The sequence below is a fragment of the Channa argus genome, chromosome 20 (genome assembly GCF_033026475.1).
Source record: "Channa argus isolate prfri chromosome 20, Channa argus male v1.0, whole genome shotgun sequence".
In the NCBI taxonomy this organism is placed as follows: Eukaryota; Metazoa; Chordata; class Actinopteri; order Anabantiformes; family Channidae; genus Channa; species Channa argus.
The window spans coordinates 11,141,404-11,159,713 of record NC_090216.1 but is presented as its reverse complement, the minus strand read 5'-3'; the positions used below and the strand labels follow the sequence as shown (position 1 = coordinate 11,159,713).

At 40.1% G+C, this 18,310-nt stretch overlaps 2 protein-coding genes across 4 annotated transcripts; both read left to right on the top strand.

The window, feature by feature from the left end:
- The first annotated feature begins 91 nt into the window (after positions 1–91).
- mazb (MYC-associated zinc finger protein b (purine-binding transcription factor)) lies at positions 92–8,511 on the top strand. The gene is made up of 7 exons (XM_067487841.1): positions 92–1,133; positions 1,313–1,463; positions 2,384–2,805; positions 3,240–3,487; positions 3,808–3,871; positions 4,422–4,593; positions 6,215–8,511. Exons 1-7 carry the CDS (start codon positions 1,101–1,103, stop codon positions 6,556–6,558), a joined length of 1,434 nt encoding a protein of 477 aa, XP_067343942.1. The 5' UTR covers positions 92–1,100; the 3' UTR covers positions 6,559–8,511.
- A 596-nt stretch (positions 8,512–9,107) lies between these two features.
- On the top strand, positions 9,108–16,934 carry tlcd3bb (TLC domain containing 3Bb). Of its 3 annotated transcripts, none has more exons than XM_067487845.1 (7): positions 9,108–9,969; positions 11,533–11,670; positions 11,880–11,963; positions 12,299–12,524; positions 12,911–13,006; positions 14,667–14,776; positions 14,914–16,934. In XM_067487845.1, exons 2-7 carry the CDS (start codon positions 11,546–11,548, stop codon positions 15,179–15,181), a joined length of 909 nt encoding a protein of 302 aa, XP_067343946.1. In that variant the 5' UTR covers positions 9,108–9,969; positions 11,533–11,545; the 3' UTR covers positions 15,182–16,934. The 3 variants fall into 3 exon arrangements, with proteins under 3 accessions (XP_067343946.1, XP_067343943.1, XP_067343944.1); XM_067487842.1 differs by having other exon boundaries at positions 11,468–11,670; XM_067487843.1 differs by lacking the exon at positions 9,108–9,969 and adding an exon at positions 9,983–10,783 and having other exon boundaries at positions 11,468–11,670.
- The last annotated feature ends 1,376 nt before the right edge of the window (positions 16,935–18,310 follow it).

Here is an 18,310-nt window from a genome sequence, read left to right as displayed (position 1 = left end):
TGCCATTCGTCCTGTGTAATACATGAGGCTCTGACATCATTATTATAGGCTGACTGGGAGGATCTGTGCGCACTGCCCTTTAAGATGCGTCTCTCAGCTCACCGTTGATGGAAACTCGTGCTGGCAATTTTGTGCGGTGCAAGAGATCTGTTCCAACCGGCCCCGGCGACAAAATAACATACACTGTAGAGCATTTTGTGTCGGCCGACAATCCCAGGAAGGAAGGGGAGAGGACAGTCTCCGCCGAGGGAGACGGAAATGAGAGGGGGTGTCCAAAGAGGAAACCCTATCCCTTTAAGAGCAAGTGGGACATAGCGGTGCGAGAAAAGGAGAGGAGGGGGAGAAGAAAGAGGAATTAAAAAAGAAAAGGAAGAAAGAGACAGGGAGGGAGGAGGGAGAGCGGGCGATAAAAAAAGAAAGATGACATCCTCGCAGCTGAACGGCCGAGGTGGAGCGATAGGCTGCGGCCCGACGAGAGCGCCGCTCGCCGGGGTCAGGGCTTGAATCCAACAGCGAGGCTTCGACAAACCCCCGATTGGCCTATTGGGGGAAATCGGAAAAATAGATTCATAAATTAAAAACAAAGCATGACCTGCTGTGCTACCAGATACGCGTGTTCCAACCCATATTCGTTCTCTTGCGTAAAAATGCATTTATTTCACGTAGACTGGTTTAGGTTTATTGCTTAAGTCTAATACTGTACTGTACTGATATTTGTGTTTTCAAGTACTTTTTTGGGGTGATGTTGCGTTTAAGTCAGGTTAGAGTTTGATGAATTAAAGTTAGAAACCAAAGTCAGAGAGAATCGGGCCATTATTTGGTCCTGGCCTGCTCCACTCAGCCTGCGCACGGCAGCCTGCGTTAACAGCTGCGTGCATTTTAATTCACAGCATTAGGCTACCTCAATGAGAAAAACATATTTTTTCCGACGACTTTAATCGCGTTTTTTCTAGAAACCCTCTAGAAGCCCGTCGTTTCTGCTGCAGCTCAGGCGGCTGTTGGCGCCTCAGTCATCGGTGGGCCGATCAAACCATGCAAAGGCTGCTTTCCGCGATCCCAATCAGGAGCTGACTTTATTATCTCCATCGCTGTGGCGCAAAATGGATGCTGCTTGGAGCAGTTTTCTCTTCCAGGTAGGCTTGTTGAGCAGGCATTTCTGGCCTCCTTTTCTGTTTCTCACTTTTTTCATCACATAGCCCACTCAAATACGTGTCCTGCTGCCCTCACATCTTGCATGACTTCTTGTTGCACCTCAAGATAATGCTGTGACTTTTGTTTACATTTGGTGATGGCCTTCAACTTGCTTCTCCAGAATACTCCCACCCAGAACCAAGTGGATGGGAGCCTCCAATCAGAGCTCATGCCAGTGCATACGAGTTCTCCCCAAACCCCACCCACAGAGCACATAGCACAGCCTCCTTCGACTGTGGACACTGCTGCTCTCAGTGAGGAACCCTTGCCTGGTGAGGGACTCTGCACTTGTGGAGCAGTGAAGACTGCAAAATATAATTTAACAATGAATTTGGATAAGTGAAACGTGCATGTAGTATAGTCAGTCAGGTGATAGAAGCCGAGTGAACTTTATTTAGGCAATTTGATGGACAAGGTGCAAGGAATGCAAATAATTATCCATACAGTTTTGAATCTTACAAGCAATCAAATATGTAATTGTGAAGTTTAATCGCTACTAAAAATGTGTATGTAGAAATGTAAAATAGTAGAGTTGAAATATTTAATTGAAAAAAACATTAGTCTTTAAGTAGCCAACATTCAGAAGTTACGTTTCACATAAGATAATCCGTCAAAACAAATATTAAGGATAATCCAGGAAAGGAAACTTGTTCAAAAGCCTTTTAATGTTTCAAGATATGTGTTCAAGTTATAATCATCATTAGTAAACTCTTATAAATATGTGACAACCACTTTTAATTTGCTACATTCAGAATCAACAATAAAATTTTTAAATAAAGTTACATGTAGCCACTGTGTATATTGACATTTAAGAAACTTTCAGATCTTAATCACAGTCAATTAGGACTGATGCTCATTAAGGCTATAATTGTTATTAGAGCTAACACTTTATAGGCTGATCAACAGGAATTTATATACAGATTAAATCATATTTAAAATAAGTTATTCTGTTAGTTGCTTAAGTGATTTACTTTTAACCCTTTAGTTTAACCCTTTATTGACACACTTAATACAAACTTATATATAGGCTAATTGAATTAATGCTGGATAACTAATCATTTACTATGTAATAATAACTTACTTTGCCTTAAAGGTTATTATAAATGTATTTATTTAAAATGATCAAATTGGCTCTATTGAATGAACAGATGTCTTTCTTTATGTTGTTTTTCCCGGCTCCCTGTGGGTCCAGTGAAGCCAGTTTCTCGGCCGGCCCGTGTGCCCCACATCTGTGCCATCTGCAACAAGCAGTTCAAGAACAACTACAACCTGCGGCGGCACCAGTCAGTCCACACTGGGGTACGCATGAAGGACAGGGCCAGAGAGCAGGCGGAGGGGGCAAAGGAGGGAGCAGCCGGCCAGGTGGCAGTGGCGGCCCCGTCGGCGATGGCGGTGGGGGGCGGAGGGAGGGCGGAGAGGACCACTGTTCCCCTGTCCCTGCTACACCTCTCTGTGCCACACCCTCTCGCCCCTCCCGGCGTGCTGGCGGGTGCCCAGCAGCCCACCCTGGGTAGTCAGGATGGTGAAGGGGTTGCCATGCCTACCGTAATGGCTAGTGTTAACCCCCATGCTCCGCCTGCTGCTGTCGTCATGGCCACAGGGGCGACAGTACAGGTGGGTCAGGGCCTTGTGGAGCTGGCTGTTGTCAACCCCAAACCTTCAAGCATGTTGTTTTTTAAGCTGCCTGGCCATACAGATGTAAAGCCTGTATGCTATTTTTAATGAAAGTGTCCATGTACGGTAATCCTTTCAGGGACCAATAAAATCATCCCCAGTGTTTGGCACTGTGCTAGAAGCCCACCACGCTCCCCTGCATGTTCTCTGTAACACTAAGTCCAGTGGGAAGTAGTTCATTAAACGCTGAAATCAACTGTCAGAAAAAGTGATGATCTGAAACATTTGGGACAAACTGTGTGCATTTGCATGGTTCCAACAAAATATTAAAAAATGTAGAATGTGTTGTACTGAATATGACAGCAGTTCTGTGTAGAAACTACTTTGCATGTAAAGTCTGTAGTGTGTTTATCTGCTCATCTGTTTCGCCTCAGCGGCCTGCAAATCCCAACCCAAATCCAGTCAGGAAGAACCACGCCTGTGAGACGTGTGGGAAGGCTTTTCGTGACGTTTACCACCTCAACCGCCACCGCCTGTCTCATTCAGACGAGAAGCCGTTCTCATGCCCTATCTGCCAGCAGCGCTTCAAGAGGAAGGATCGCATGAGCCACCATGTGCGTTCCCACCAGGGTGGTGTGGAAAAACCCTATGTTTGCCCACACTGTGGCAAGGCTTTCTCCAGGTGATACTGCAGAAAGGTTTATGTTATGAGAATATCTCTGAAGTTGTCAAAAATGTCAAGAACGGACATGTCACCCACTGAAAGTCATCGTTATTTGAGCCCTTTACAGTGTTAGAGCCAACATAATGTCTGCCTTCACAAACAGTTTGCTCAGCTGAGTTTTATTCCCACTCTTAAAACTTTAGATTTTTCCAGATCCTAATGATCTAAAAAATATGAAACTTGTCTAAAAAAGGTTGCAAAAACCTTTGCTATCACACTGCAGGGACCTGTAATTGCTTTGTGAAGCTGTTCTAATATGTTGCATCTCCTTTCCTAAGGCCTGACCATCTCAACAGTCACGTCAGACAGGTGCACTCCTCAGAGCGACCCTTCAAATGCCCAGTATGTTATGTTCACCATGTGTCAATATCCTCACCTATCAACGATACACAGCATCTTTATTTAATCCCTTTACTGTATGTTTCTATGCACAAAATGTACTTGATGGCTTGCTTAATGGATTATGCATAACAGTCTGATTATCTGTATCTTGATCTGCCTCATACAGAGATCCATTGACATTAGAAAATGAGCATTGAGAATATTACCATGGAAATTGGTCTGGATAAAGTCTTTTTAAATCTGGAAAAATGGCTGCAGATAACCCAATGTGATCACACTGTAATTGACATGTTTATATGCGTAGTTAACATACTTCATCATCTACCACCCATATATTACGTACTTACCCCAATAAGCCGAGGAACAGTAACCACACTTGTGCAGAATAAATGGCTACAAGGTGATGAGAGGAAAACAATGAAATTGCTTTTTGTGCCTAGATTTAAACTTCCAAAACTACAAAGGCTTATTGTTTAAGAGCATCTCAATGTGTATAGGATTTAACTTTTATATATTTCTTTCACATGTAGTCATTCTATATTTTATTCAGACATGTGAGTCCAGCTTTGCCACGAAGGATCGTTTGCGTGCACACATGATTCGCCATGAAGAGAAGGTCCCCTGCCACATTTGTGGAAAGCTTCTGTCCGCTGCTTATATCACAGATCACATGAGGGTGCACAACCAGTCACAGCACCATGCCTGCCATCTCTGTAACCGCAGTAAGTACAAGCTTTCAGTTATTTCCAGCAGCAGCTGTTCACAATGAAATGGCTCTGATAAACACACTGTCCATTCCCTGCCTAGCACCAAACAACAGACCAACACTGTTAGTGACAAGCTGGTGAGCACTTAAAAGCAGGTAACAGCTAGGATTTAAATGTTGTCAGGCGACAAAAAAGAATATGTGAGTTGATCCATATGAACCATCAACATTTTTCTCCTCTGTACATGTAAAGATGGGCAGAGCTTCACCAATCTGAAAGAGTAGTGTGCCTTAATGTTAAATTTAAAATTAAATAAATCTAAAATATATATCATCAAAAGATGCAGACAATCAGGAGGAATCTCTGTGCGCAAGGGACAAGGCCGAAGGTCAAAACTGGATGCGCGAGATCTTTGGACCGTCATGGGGCACTGCATTAAAAACAGGCATTTTTTTCTACTGCATCACTGCTTGGGCTCAGGACTACTTTGAGAAATCACTGTCTGTGAACACAGTTCGCTGTGCAATCCACAGATGTAAGTTAAAGCTGTATCATGAAAAGAAGAAGCCATATTTGAAGACGACCCAGAAAAGCCACCCTGTCCTCTGAGCCAAACCTCATTTAAAATGGTCTGAGAAAAAATGGAAAACTGTCCTGTGCTCAGATGAATAAGAATTTAAAATTCTTTTTGGAAACCATGGCCGCCGTGTTCTGCAGACTAAAGAGGAGAGTGACCAGCCAGCTATTTACCGGCGGACAGTTTAAAAGCCTGCATCTCTGATGGTATGGGGGGGCCTTAGTGCCTGTGGCGTGGGCAGCTTACACATCAGGAAAGGCACCATTAATGCTTAAAACGTAAGTAAAGGTACATAGAGGTTTTAGAACATATGCTCCCATCTACACAATGTCTCTTTCAGGGAAGGCCTTTCAGCAAGACAATGCTAAACCACTTACTGCATCTATCACAACAGCATGGCTTTGCAGGAGAAGAGTCCCGGTGCTCAACTGGCCTGCCTGCAGTCCAGACCTTCCACCAGTAGAAAACATTTGGTGCAAGATAAAAAAATAATTTGGCAACAAAGGCCCAGGACTGTTGAGTAGCTAGAGTCACGCATCAAACAAGAATAGGACAATATTCCTCTCTTGAAATCCAGCAACTGGTCTCCTCACTTCCCAGATATTTACAAACAGTTGTCAAAAGAAGAGGGGATGCTACCCAATGGTAATCATCACCCTCTTCCAGCTTTTGTGAGATGTGTTGCTGCCATCAGATTTAAAAAAGCCAATATTTTCCATGAAATGGGAAATTGTCTCAATTTCAAGATCTAATATGTTGTTTATGTTCTATTGTGAATAAAATATGGTTTGATGACATTTGCAAATCACTGCATTGTTTTTATTTATGTTTTACACATCTTCCCAACTTTTTTTGGAATTGGGGTTGTAGATTAAATCATTTGTACTTTTTTTTCTTTACTGCTATCTACATCTTTAAGATCACATATCAATTTATCACATGAATTATATTTAAATCTGGTTCTAGATTTGCTTGGCTTTGTCTGTGGACTGACTGAACTTCTTGCTGACATCTGTATCTCTCACTGAAATAACTATTTTGTCTCCCGCTCTCCATCAGGCTTCACCACACTGACATACCTTCGTGTTCATGCCCAGAAGCATCACGGCCAGGAATGGAAGGATAGTCCAGGTGGCTTTGGCGGCACAACCTCTGGTGGCGTATTAGTCTGTCACTTGTGTGGTGTCCACTGCAAGACACCCACCCAGCTCCAGGGGCACATGGGCACCCATACAAACAACCATGGTGCCCCGAGCCCCGTCACTTCAAATGTAGCTGCCAGTAGTTCTGTCTCCCTTAGCAACATGGTGACGGCGCCCACTGTGTATGTCACTGGTAACACAGTGGTAGACCTGCTTGTTACAGACTGCTCTAGCATTGCAGCACCACAGACCCACAGTTAGCAGTAGAGAGCTTAGCAATAGTAACCTCAGACATTTAGCAGAGGGCAAAGGTTAGAGAGGGTTGAAGATACTTGTAGATGTTGATCCAGTGTCGGTTTTGTTGTATGTCCACTTGTAGGTGAGGTTAGGATCATGGGAGGGGGGGGTTGCAACCTGGTTACGCTCAAGAGAAGTTACACCTCAGAGATGCAGAGTTGGTGCATCAGAGAAAATGAAAAACTGAAGAGCTGTATTGATAGAGTTGTGAAGACGTAGAAAGATGGACTTTTGTGGCTGCAGCAGTTTCATTGACACTAACTGCAAACATGGATATGTCGCCAAATATTCCTAAATGCTCTCGTACAAGACTTCAGTAAAACTGTGGGATCATGAGCATCTACTGTATTAATCTCCCCTCTCTGCTATTTCTCTCTTTGTTTCTCTCTCTGTCCCTTCAACCTTGGCACTGGCTGCTCTCTGCAAGTGCACCAAGTACTGTATATCTCACACCAGCTCTGAACTTACCTCCATTTTGCAGCTCATTTACTAAGTATCTAAATGGCTTGTGTTAAAAAGTAGTAGGGCTGACAACAGCTATCAGAACATTTTATGAAAAAACACATAAGAACGGGAGTTGCGTGTTTGGGTGCATTTAAGTCAGGGGTCTTCTGGCATGTTAGTTTGTCTGTTCACAGAACTAAAATCAGCATTTTATTTGAAGCTGTACTGGCAATCGTATTTCGTCTTCAGAGGGTTGTTTATAGATCAGGAGAGAAATGGCCACCTTGTGGTCAGAGTGTAATTGTGGGATGTACATGTTCATTTGTTTCCTAAAGGTACGGAGCAGGAGTAGAGGTGTGTTTGGGAGTGTCAAGCACCTTATAGTTATTGTTTGATTCAGCAAGGATCAAAATGGGTTTGAGATTTCTTAGATTTTCTTGCTCTGAGTCTTCCTCTCTGGGTCTGGCCGTTTCAAAAAAAGAAATGCTAATCAACACTTCAGCTTCTGACATGGCGATTCTTGCACTTGAGAACTACCTTTTGCATGAAAAAACAAGCTAGCTCAGTCATGCTTATTATTAGGGCAACAAAAGAAACTTTTAGCAGTTCCACTACGTTAGTTGGCTGAAAACAATAATATTTATAAAAGTGTTGATTTTATTCAGAAACATTTTACATTGTTGGCAATTCATTTTGATTGTTAACTATCATTGCCATAGTCCTACATTTTCTCTATGTACCAGTCCAATGAGTGAAACTTATGCATTAGATTTAGTAATTTCACTGTCTGTATAGCACATGTTTTAAACGCAAATCATTATCGATCTACATTAATCATGTGAAGAATGGTCTTTTGTCTGTTGGATATTTTCAGTTGGTTTGAGTTTCATTTGGATTAATGTGTGGCATCAAGAAAGGGCTTTTGAAGTCGTGCATCAGCAGAGGAGTACGATGGGAGTTCAATAACACCACTTGGTTTGCTGTAAACAAATCCTGGTTTTGTACTGGAGTGCTTTTTCAGTTTTGTGTTAATATCTTACCTTGAAATTTGTAGAGTTGTTTCTTTCTTTCTCTTCTTTCTTTGGAAATGTGTTCTTCCTGTTGAGAAAAGTAGTGATTTGTTAAAATGTAAATTTTAGGTTTCCACCATAACACTAATACCTCTACTGTAGAATTCTGTACAGCTCTTGTGATACATCTTAATGCCTTATCGTACTCAACTGCATTTTAATTCTTTTATGATGAAATATTTCAAATCTTAGTCATGGAATCATTAAGAATATTAATGGGATGTATTTATATTTATATTTTTATATTTCTCAACAGTATGCATGTCTAAAAAAGTTGTTAGAGCAAAAAAAAATCTATGACACTTACTACGGTCATAACTATTATGTTATTTTGTAGATGAAGTAGAGATCATGTTATTATTTTGTAATTGGGACAATTTAAAGTAAAACGAGTAAATGGGCATTTGTTTTGTGTGCGTGTGTCTGTTCACCTAGATAATCACATTTACAACACAGCGTCTTCATTGCTACATTCAGGATGCCAGTCAGTCAGTTCACAGGCAGTTATTCAGTCAGAATGTAGGGTTCCTCAACCACATGCTAGGGCCACAGAGTTACACAGCTATTATTTGTGTTCCTATTTAACACTTTAAGGTAAGGGTACATATTTAATTAATTCATAATTAATGCAGAACCATTGATTTACTCATTCTGATTTAATGCATGCATTGATATCAGATGTGTCATGGAAACATCTGATAGTGTCCAGGACCTAATTTTATGTAGTTTTGAGTTATTACTCTCTTACAATGTACAAAGATACTTTTCACTTTGCTTTAGTGTTTAAACAAATAAGACAAATTATACTTACATTCTGAGAACAGTGTGCCATTAAACTTACATTTCTATGTCATTTTAGTGTTTTATTTAACATGACACAATGCACTATGGGTGGAATACACAACTTGTATGACCACATCCTCTAATAAACCAAAAGAATATACTCTGCCCAAGTTCATCATGTTTAAAAATAGTGATCACAGTTTTCTCCACAAATCATTTTTTTTCTTTTACAATTTTTTTCCCCCTGTTGAACACAGACAGTGTAGACAAATGAGTTTTATCATACCCATTAACCCCAATGACACCCTCATTGCAGTGTTATTGCAGTAGTAACCCCAATAACAGTTGGGCAAAGCCTGAAGAAAGTTGCATTGACTGGGATGCAATGTCCAATCCTCCAAACATGTCAAGTTTGACAGGCTTTAAAATAGCTGCATGGCTGCTTTAACTATTTTTGGAGATTTATAACGATTTATTTAAGAATACTACATCAATGCTGAGCCTTTGGGTTATTGCTATCTTATTACTATGGAATACATGGCTTCCTTTTGGGGAATCCATTCAGCGTTTCCCCAGCGTGGAAAACAACAAAACCTAATTTGCAAAATGCAGTGCAATGACGTTAAAACATCTCGTCATGACATAAGTTGCCGAATGGGCCTATAGGAACTAGCTGGCGCAGCAGTCCCCAGTGTTGAGTCAACGTTGCTTCTGAGAGGCAGCGGCATTTTTGCTCTGCTGTTTGGAGATAGATGAGATGATATAGCGATCACCTAACGTTACCTGGATCGTATTGTCTTAATGTTTTTTTCCTCATTGTTTTAAATAGTCGTTTACTTAAGCAGACTAGATCGCAAGTTAGTCGGCGGTGCTCTTTGTGAGCTGCCCTCAGACAGATTTCGATCTAAGTTACTGCAAGCTAGCGTTAGCTCGCTGCTGCTACCCTTCAGAAATTGAAGTGGCCACATAAACATGCGGATCGTTGAGGCGGAGACCCCTGGTATATCTCTAATGTTAAACGCTTTCTGCAGGACACGAGTTTCTACTGGCCGCTGACTGGACTCCGCAGAGTCTCTCTGTAAATGTTGCTTAAGTTTTTTCATTCATTTGAAACGTGTCAACTCCAGTGTCTGTCAGTCAGCCAGCTAGCTTGGGGGGGCTTAGTTGCTACTGCTAACGGCTACAAACAAATAACATCACAGCAAAACACTTTAATGTTAACGTAACGTTTTCATGAACATGTAACAAAAAGTAAGCACCGGTATATTCAGTCGTTAATTATCGTTTAGGGTCTTAGCATCTTTCTAGCTGCCTTTATTTGAATTCGGTATAAACGAAGTGGTCGCTAAATAATGTTACATTGTAACTAAGCTACACTTCAGAGATATGTTAGCATTAGCTAACGGTCCTAGCGTCATTGTTACCAGGCGATTCAACAGCGCAGTTGTCATGCTTACCAAGGCGAGTGATGACATTTAGCTAATCCTAGCAATATTCCACTGACTGTTCCCTAAACCCATATAACAGTATGTTATATAATGGTTTTCTTCTATCAAATTGACAAACAAATGCTAAACTGGTTAATTTCCATTACATGTAGCTAACCGTTCTAGAGTTATTGTTAGCTTCAGCTGGTATAGTTAAAAGACTAGAATAACGTTGTAGCTCACTTAGCGTGGCTTTAGTATTAAGTAATGTTTGACATCTATGCTTCCCGGATCGAATAATGCACAATGCAGTCAAAGTTGCGCAACGTTAGGCTAATGTTAGCATTAACCGTTTTGCAGATAGTTAAGTGAAGCGGGAGCAAGTCTCAGTTGGCCCTGTTGTTAACGCTAGCTAACCCATTAAAGCTTGGCCACTAACCCAACGCTGACCCGTTTTCCGCTCAGGTAACCTTGGCTCGCATGGTTTCCACGAGCACTAGCTTATGTCAATATTTTCGAACGTTCAGGATTTTAAAAATAGCGCATTGCGTATTTTTTGCTAATGTACATCAACTATTTAATGAGTCAGCTCGTCGAGTGTGAGCAAACTCCAAAACCACACCGAGCTACTACATAATTGTTCTAGGACTAAAATACATTCGTGAAAAGCGTTTACAGTGTTGTCTCACTGGACATGACTACATGCTGTACAAAAAGGCCCCTGCTATTCTACTTAGCAATAATACAGTCTCCCTGATTTCTGTACTTTAGGGTTGGTTGATACCACCAAACTTTGATTCTACTCCATATCATGAAATACCAGGATCAGTGATGTCCATACTTTGATTATTGTGTAAGATAGGGAAATGTTTATTAGAAAGGACACATAATTATAAGTTGGTATAATCTAATCACTTAAGCAGTTTGGTTAACATGTTGCTTTTTTTTTTTTTAACAATTTAATTCTTTTTGCTCTTTTGTTTCACTTTCTGGAAATGTAAAACTCATCTTTGTAGGATGAGTTATGCATTCCCACATATTTGACATTTGACATTTGGGTTTATTTGTAATGTCAGGATATACAGGTAAATGCATATACGTGTGAGATGCCTTCACAGAGGTTTGTATAAACTGTTTTATGTTTTTCAGAGAGGGCAAAGAGTGACTGAGCTCAAGGACCAGATTGCCCGTTAAACTTTTTGCATGTCAGACAGATCGCCAGAGACCATGCTGACCATCCTAGCTGCTGGGTCGGTGTTCTTTCCAGGCCTTTTCTTACTGTCCAAACAATGCCTGAAGTCCATTCCGGCTCTGAGATGGAGTGAAGGAGATGCAGTCATTGTGTCTGCCAGGTTAGACCCTCTAGGTGCAGACGAATGTAGATACTTCCCACTTACATTTTTTTTTATTCCTTTACAACTAAATTATTTAAACATCTTGGATGTGTGCCATCCAAGTTGTTTTAGACCTAAACTCATGTGTACTGTATAAAATAAAATAAAAACTTTGAAATTTGGTTTTAAAATATGGTAATTGTTTATTTGACATTCTCTCTTCTTAGATTGGTGTCATCAGTTCAGGCAGTCATGGCTTCCTCAGCTGGATACATCATTTCTTCTTCATGCAAGGACATCATTGAGGACCAGTAAGTAAAGAGATCTAAATATTTTGCATCCCGTTCAACCAGCAAGTCGAGTCTTTATGGCTTTAAGATGCACTATGCGTAGGCACTTGGGGGATTGTACCTCATCATACATGAGTACTGTTTTTCATAACTGCTTGTAAATTAAGGTGAGTTTACAAGGGCAATGGGTTTTTTTTTTGCAGGCAGGCACTGCACTGGCTTTCAGGTCACCAGCAAGGAAATATGTGGTGCTCTTCGTAGTAACCAAGCTTAGATGTTATGAGTTTTTCCACTTTTAGTATTTGACATCTGTTCCCCCCTTTCCATTTTAAAAAGCCAACTTCCTCTCTACACAGGCATTGGCTGACTAGCAGTTACATCCTGTTTGCTGTTCCCTACTTCGTGTATGATATCTACGCAATGTTCATGTGCTACTGGTACAAACTACGGGTCAAAGGACATGAGGAAGCCTCGGCAGCACCCCAGCACATGAGCTCAGCTGTGACGAGCTACCTGCGTCGCGAGTTCCTTATGGTGCTGCACCATGTTGTTATGGTCACTGTCTGCTTCCCTGTCTCTGTGGTAACTGTCACACAATGCTTTTTCTGTTGGGCTTAGATTTGAGTGAGGCAAGTAAGGACTATAGCACTGCATTATCTATAGTATGTGGAACTTATTAGTTTTTTTTCCTTTTGTTTAATGGAATAGTTTGGTCATGGGGAAATTTTACTAGATTTTATATCTTATAATTACAAAGTGAGTTAACAGGCTAACTAAATACTTGCCTTTATATTCATGTGAAGAGTATGAAGGTACAGTTATGCAGGTAATTTTCATCAAAAGCCTGGACACAGTGTCTGAAGCTTGATATTTATTCACGGGGGTTCGGATCAAACCTACCAAAAAGTTAAAAAAGAAAGATGCAAGTGCAATCTAGACAAGTAATCGACTTACTATTCTCTCTCTAGTTCTGGCGACAAGGAAAGGGCGATTATTTCCAAGGTATAATGTTCATGGCTGAGCTCAGCACTCCATCTGTCTGCTTAGGAAAAATACTCATCCAGGTAAGTGTGCTTGCTCAGCCTCAAAGAAGATTTAGGTGTTGTTGCATGTAATTAAGTTTCATTCTTCTGCACTTTTCAATTCTTTTCCCTGTTTCATTCAATGAAGATGATATTTCTGGTCATTCCCAGCATACATCTTGTTCATGCCCGTTGGCTCCTTTTGACTGTGTTTCTCATCAAACATGGTGTCAGAGCCATCAGTCACTAATTGGTAACATACAGTGCATTTACATGGACTTAAGAACCGGGTTATGTTTCGCTTTCTTGGGAAGCCGATTGCTTAACTGTCCTGTAAAGGGGAAATCAAGTAGGGGATCAGGGAAACCTGATTTCCCCAGCTAGATTTTTGTCACTGAATGCTTTATTTAATTTTTTTTCCATGTAGATACATGCAAAACCAGGATTATAATCGTATTTCTCTAATGGCATATGTGCGTAATAAATAGTTGCAGACAGGAACAAGCATGTAGAAAGAGATCAATAAAGTTGTGAGGTTGCCTACTTTTTAAAACTAAGTATGCCTAAGGTCAGAAAGTAAATTGAACTAACACAAAGTGCCTTATAGAAGTACAAAAAGTCACTTTCCCCCATGGATTCTTAAAATTCAGACCCCTTACAGATAAGCCGAGTCTGACGACCTTTTTTCCTCTCTCAAGTCAGAAAGCAGCATTTTCTGTCACTATACGGTTAAAATCGTAAAAATCGGCTTCCAAAATAAGTCAGAGTTGAAGAAAACCTACTTAAACTCCTTTTCTGCTGCATATATACACGTGTATTTCCAATAACCAGGCTATTGTAAAGTGCATGTAAACGCCGTTCTCTGATTACCCGAGAAAGCTGCCTTCTCAGAGTACCCCGGTTTCTTGAGTGCATGTAAACGCAGTCATAGTTAGCTACAATGCATATAATGTAGCAGCTGCATCCCACCTGTATTTTTTTTAGGTTTGTTTGCAATATTTCACTGCCTGCTTTACAGTTTTCCCTCCATTGCTTTCTGCTTGTCCCTAATTCAAAACTCCTCCAGCTGTTAGCCTCTGAATGTAGCACCTAGTCTTACTCTGGACTTTCAGCAGATATATTATCAGCCTGTCCTTTTATCCTCTTCTCTTGACTCTCTGCCCCTCCTATCTTTGACAGCAGAGCGTGTGGTTCTGCGATAAACAGCAGCAGGCTATAAGCTGTGTCCCTTTATTTGCAGCTTTTCTTTAATACTGTGCGCGCACGCACAGTATTTAAAAAAAACAAAAGCAAATTAATAATTATAAATTAATTATAAAAAAATATTTTATTTATTTATTTATTTTGGTAAGCTGTATAGTCCTAGAAAGAGGAAAACCTTTTCAGAGGACTGAGGTTGTCCTCTGCGTTATCTCACTGAAGTGTTGGAGATAAAAGTTTAGACTGCTGAACACAAATAAGAGCTTAAAAAGCCTGCTTCACTGACAAACAGTTTCCTACTGCCACCTGTAGAACTAAGTGTCCACCCAGTAGCATGGCATACTGTGCTCTCTGGCACGTCTCTTTCAGTCTGTGCAAATAGTTATAACAACTATAACAATGCAACAATAGAAAATGAGGTTACCAGTCAGCTTTCACCAAACTGTACCGCTTGCTTTTGTTTCTCTCTCGACCTCTTCCTCTGTTTGTCTTTCGCTCTCAGTACAAACAGCAACACACTCTCCTGCACAAAGTGAATGGAGCTCTAATGCTGATCACTTTTTTCATCTGTCGAGTCCTCCTCTTCCCTTACCTCTACTACGTCTATGGAAGGTATGTCTTTCTTTCCATCTCTGTTTTCTCATGTTTCTGCTGTCTCGCTGAACTGGGGTCAGTACATTTGTACAGCAACATAGTCTCTATGATATGGAAATATGGCTCAGAATGTGTGTACAATCCTTCTTGTCCAGGTACGCGTCCATACCCTTCCACATGGTTCCCTTCACAGTGCCCTGGCACTGTAATCTTGGTGCTGCTCTGCTCATGGCACCCCAGCTCTATTGGTTCTCCCTAATTTGCAGAGGTGCCCTGCGGTTATTCACAGGCTCCTCCCGCTCACAGCGACCATGTCCGACCAAGGCTGCACCAAAAGAGCACCAAACTGATGGCAATTCCATGCCCCAGCCCGCAAACGGCTACAGCACGCGCTCCACAGAGCCCGAGCTGGCCACTCACTGAAAAGAGTGAAATGGAGGGTGGGGAGGGAAAGAAGGCGAATGTACCAATGAGTAAGTAAAGAAAAGAAAGCTTTGGGGGGAAAGTGAGACTTGAAACAAGTAGCAATATAGAGAAGACTAAAGACAATTGCCTCAAGCACTGAAGTCTTTGTGGCCGGCAGTCAAAGTATTAAAGCTAAATTATTTGGTTCCTGGCCTTTAGTACTTCAAGTTCAAAGTATTTAAAGATGTCATCAGGCACTGTGACAGATGGGGACATGCACTGACCTGAGAGGAATTTGCCTGGATGTATAGCAAGCATAGGTGGCTATTTCCCTCACATAGATCAAACTCAGTTCTCTGCCTCCCGGTATAGGAAAAGCAGGAAAATAGGAATGTATTATATTGTAATGTTAGTACATTTGCTGTAGTTGGAAGGCCTAATTCAGTTTAGTGATGAAGACCTTCAGAAAAGATTAAAAAAAATCCCAGCTAAGCAGTATTTTGACTTGTTAGTGTTTATTATCTGTATCCTCTATGTAGTCACCGTCATTCTAACAAAATGTAACCAACCTCAAGACTTACTTATCTTTAGAAGGAAGATAATTTCATGAGACTGTATTCTGCTGCCTTATCCCTGTTCCCCATTCTTTGCAATTTTGTTATGTAATTTTTTTTAATCCTCAGAGAAGTAAGCCGTTTTCCTCAAACAGAATAATGTCACAGGTGTACATAGCCAGTGTAAAGTTGTATTTATTTCCATGTCAGTATTAGGTCAGTGTTATTTTTATTTTAAGTTTTGTCGGATTTCTGCATCTGATGTTTCTACAGGCATTTTTTAACAATGACATTTTAACATTAAAACATGCCACATTTTTGCAGCTTAGTATACGCAGAGGACCCCTAAATGTTATGGCAGTGTTTCTTGTTTCACTGTAGATATTATGTCATTCCATTTACTGATCTCACAAAGTGTGTTTTGCATTTTCCATACAACAAAGTGATGCGCAGTAGCTGTCACTTTAAGCTTAGTTTTCCACATTTGTGTTTTGTTTTTCTTGATGCACATCCCTAAATCTCCACTTGGTTGGTTGGAGTGTTTCACAAAGGGATCTGTGTTAGTGTGTTTTTAGCCTTTATAGAGAGCTTTCAATTCTAGAGTTTCAAGGGAAACAATGGTGACAAAGAAATATTGTAGGGAAGCATTCCCTTGTGATAGACATGCAGCACTTTTGTCCATGGCAACTTAATTTGATGTTGCTCAGTTATTTATTTGATCTATTATTGCATTATTAAATCATTTTTAACAATGTATGAATTGTTCCAATCATTGAGCCATTTATTTGAGCCACTGGTTCTATGAACCTTCTAGGAGCAAACTGGCTTGTATTCTCATTTTATGTGTGCAGTTACACTGTCCTGGAAATGTGTCAAGAAAATAAAAAATAAAAATAAAAACAAAGCTCAGAAACTCTCAAGGTAGGACAGCTTGTACCAAAACATCTGGACAACTGTGGGCATGTTGAACACAGAACATCCATTCCCTTGGTCTATGAATTTGTAAGGTACTGCTTCTTGACAATACTAAAACATTTCAACTGATGTACTGTATATTCCACAAAATGCTTATTTATTTGTAAGTATTTATTTATTTATTTATTTGGTTTGTGGTTTGAATGCAAATTTATGCATACATATTATACTCTGCTTCTGAGCCTTATGTGAAGGCTGTATTGTTACTCAAACTTAGCTAAAATATACTTCTCTGTCCTGAACCTGTCTTGAGTCTTTTTTTTTTCCCCTCTGTGTTGAAAATAATTTATTAAATTACTTTTTAAAAGGTTTTTATCATATACCTGCTTCATCATAAGGTAAAGCTGAGCCACTAGATGGTACAGAATCTCCTAAAACTTGATAAACTGAATTGAATCGATTTAATTTTTTTAAACTTATCTTAAATATTTAAATGTGCAAAACAAAAGTAAATAAGTCAATGCCTTAAGCAACTGGTGTGACCCCTTTTTGACCCCCTTTTGCAGCAACAACTTTGACTAAATGTTTCAGTTAACTTCATCAGCCCTGCAGATTGGTTTGGAGGGATTTTACCCCATCTCTATTTAAAGAACAAATTCAGCTCAGGGATGTTGGTTGGCTTCCTCGTATCAATAGCCTGCTTCATGTCTTACTCTAGTGCATTTCTATATGATCAAATTCAGGACTTGGATGTTTCAAAACATCTTTTGCTTTAACTAGTTTTTAGTAGAACAAGTTGTTTTCTGCACAATCCACTTCATCCAGCTTAAGATGGATGCCTTAAAATTTGCTTGTACAATTCAGAATTTATAGCCCCATCACAGAAGGGAAGCTGTCCTAGTCCAGAGGCAGCAAAGCAAAACTAAATCATTTCACTATCACCATTATGTTTCACAGATGCAGTGAGGTTATGTTGAAGTGCAGTTTTTAGTGTGATTTTTTTATTGCAAAACCCCCCAAAGAAAAACGGTTTTAAAGCCATAATGTTCTATTTTTTCTTCTAACATCCCTCTGGCTCAACATGGACAGCCATATTCTTTTTGGAGAGTAGGGTTTTTTTTCTTTGTCAAATCCATCATGCACCCAAAGCTTAAAAATTCTAAAGGGATTGCAAACTTTCATATGCCACTGTAGCTGTCTAAATGTGTATGGTGTGAAAAGACTTTTAATAAGCTGATTTATGAAGGGTTTTGCACTTGAGAAAGTCACTGGAAATTGTGGCAGCAATGCACACATGGTGTTTTGTTTGAACACCATGTGGGAACACTTTCAGTTGCTCATAAAATACTGTATGCTGTGAGTTTATCATTATCAGAACATACTCTCTTAGTGTGATTGGAATCCTTTAAATTTGTCTGAGTGGCCATTGAGGTTAGCAACCACTTTTTTCAAGAGAAACATGACCAAAACAATAGGGCTTTATACCATTTTTATGATTTTAGGAATTATTTCTTATTCAGCTTAATAAAGGATATTAAGCATAAAGCATACCTAAAAGCATATTCAGTATAGTATATTCAGTTTATTACTGTATTTTGATATTTCTATTTGAGTATTTAAATTATGTATCACTTCCTTGACTGTACTAAATGTATTTGATGCTCAGTGTAATCTGATT

What these genes read in the sequence shown, in the direction of transcription:
- mazb (XM_067487841.1), top strand. Translation starts at nt 1,101, where the DNA reads ATGGATGCTGCTTGGAGCAGTTTTCTCTTCCAG. An exon ending in GGAGCAGTTTTCTCTTCCAG is followed by an intron (nt 1,134 to 1,312) that starts GTAGGCTTGTTG and finishes TTGCTTCTCCAG; the next exon opens with AATACTCCCACCCAGAACCA. An exon ending in TGTGGCAAGGCTTTCTCCAG is followed by an intron (nt 3,488 to 3,807) that starts GTGATACTGCAG and finishes TCCTTTCCTAAG; the next exon opens with GCCTGACCATCTCAACAGTC.
- tlcd3bb (XM_067487842.1), top strand. Translation starts at nt 11,522, where the DNA reads ATGTCAGACAGATCGCCAGAGACCATGCTGACCATCCTAGCTGCTGGG. An exon ending in TCTGCTTCCCTGTCTCTGTG is followed by an intron (nt 12,525 to 12,910) that starts GTAACTGTCACA and finishes TTCTCTCTCTAG; the next exon opens with TTCTGGCGACAAGGAAAGGG. An exon ending in CTCTACTACGTCTATGGAAG is followed by an intron (nt 14,777 to 14,913) that starts GTATGTCTTTCT and finishes CTTCTTGTCCAG; the next exon opens with GTACGCGTCCATACCCTTCC.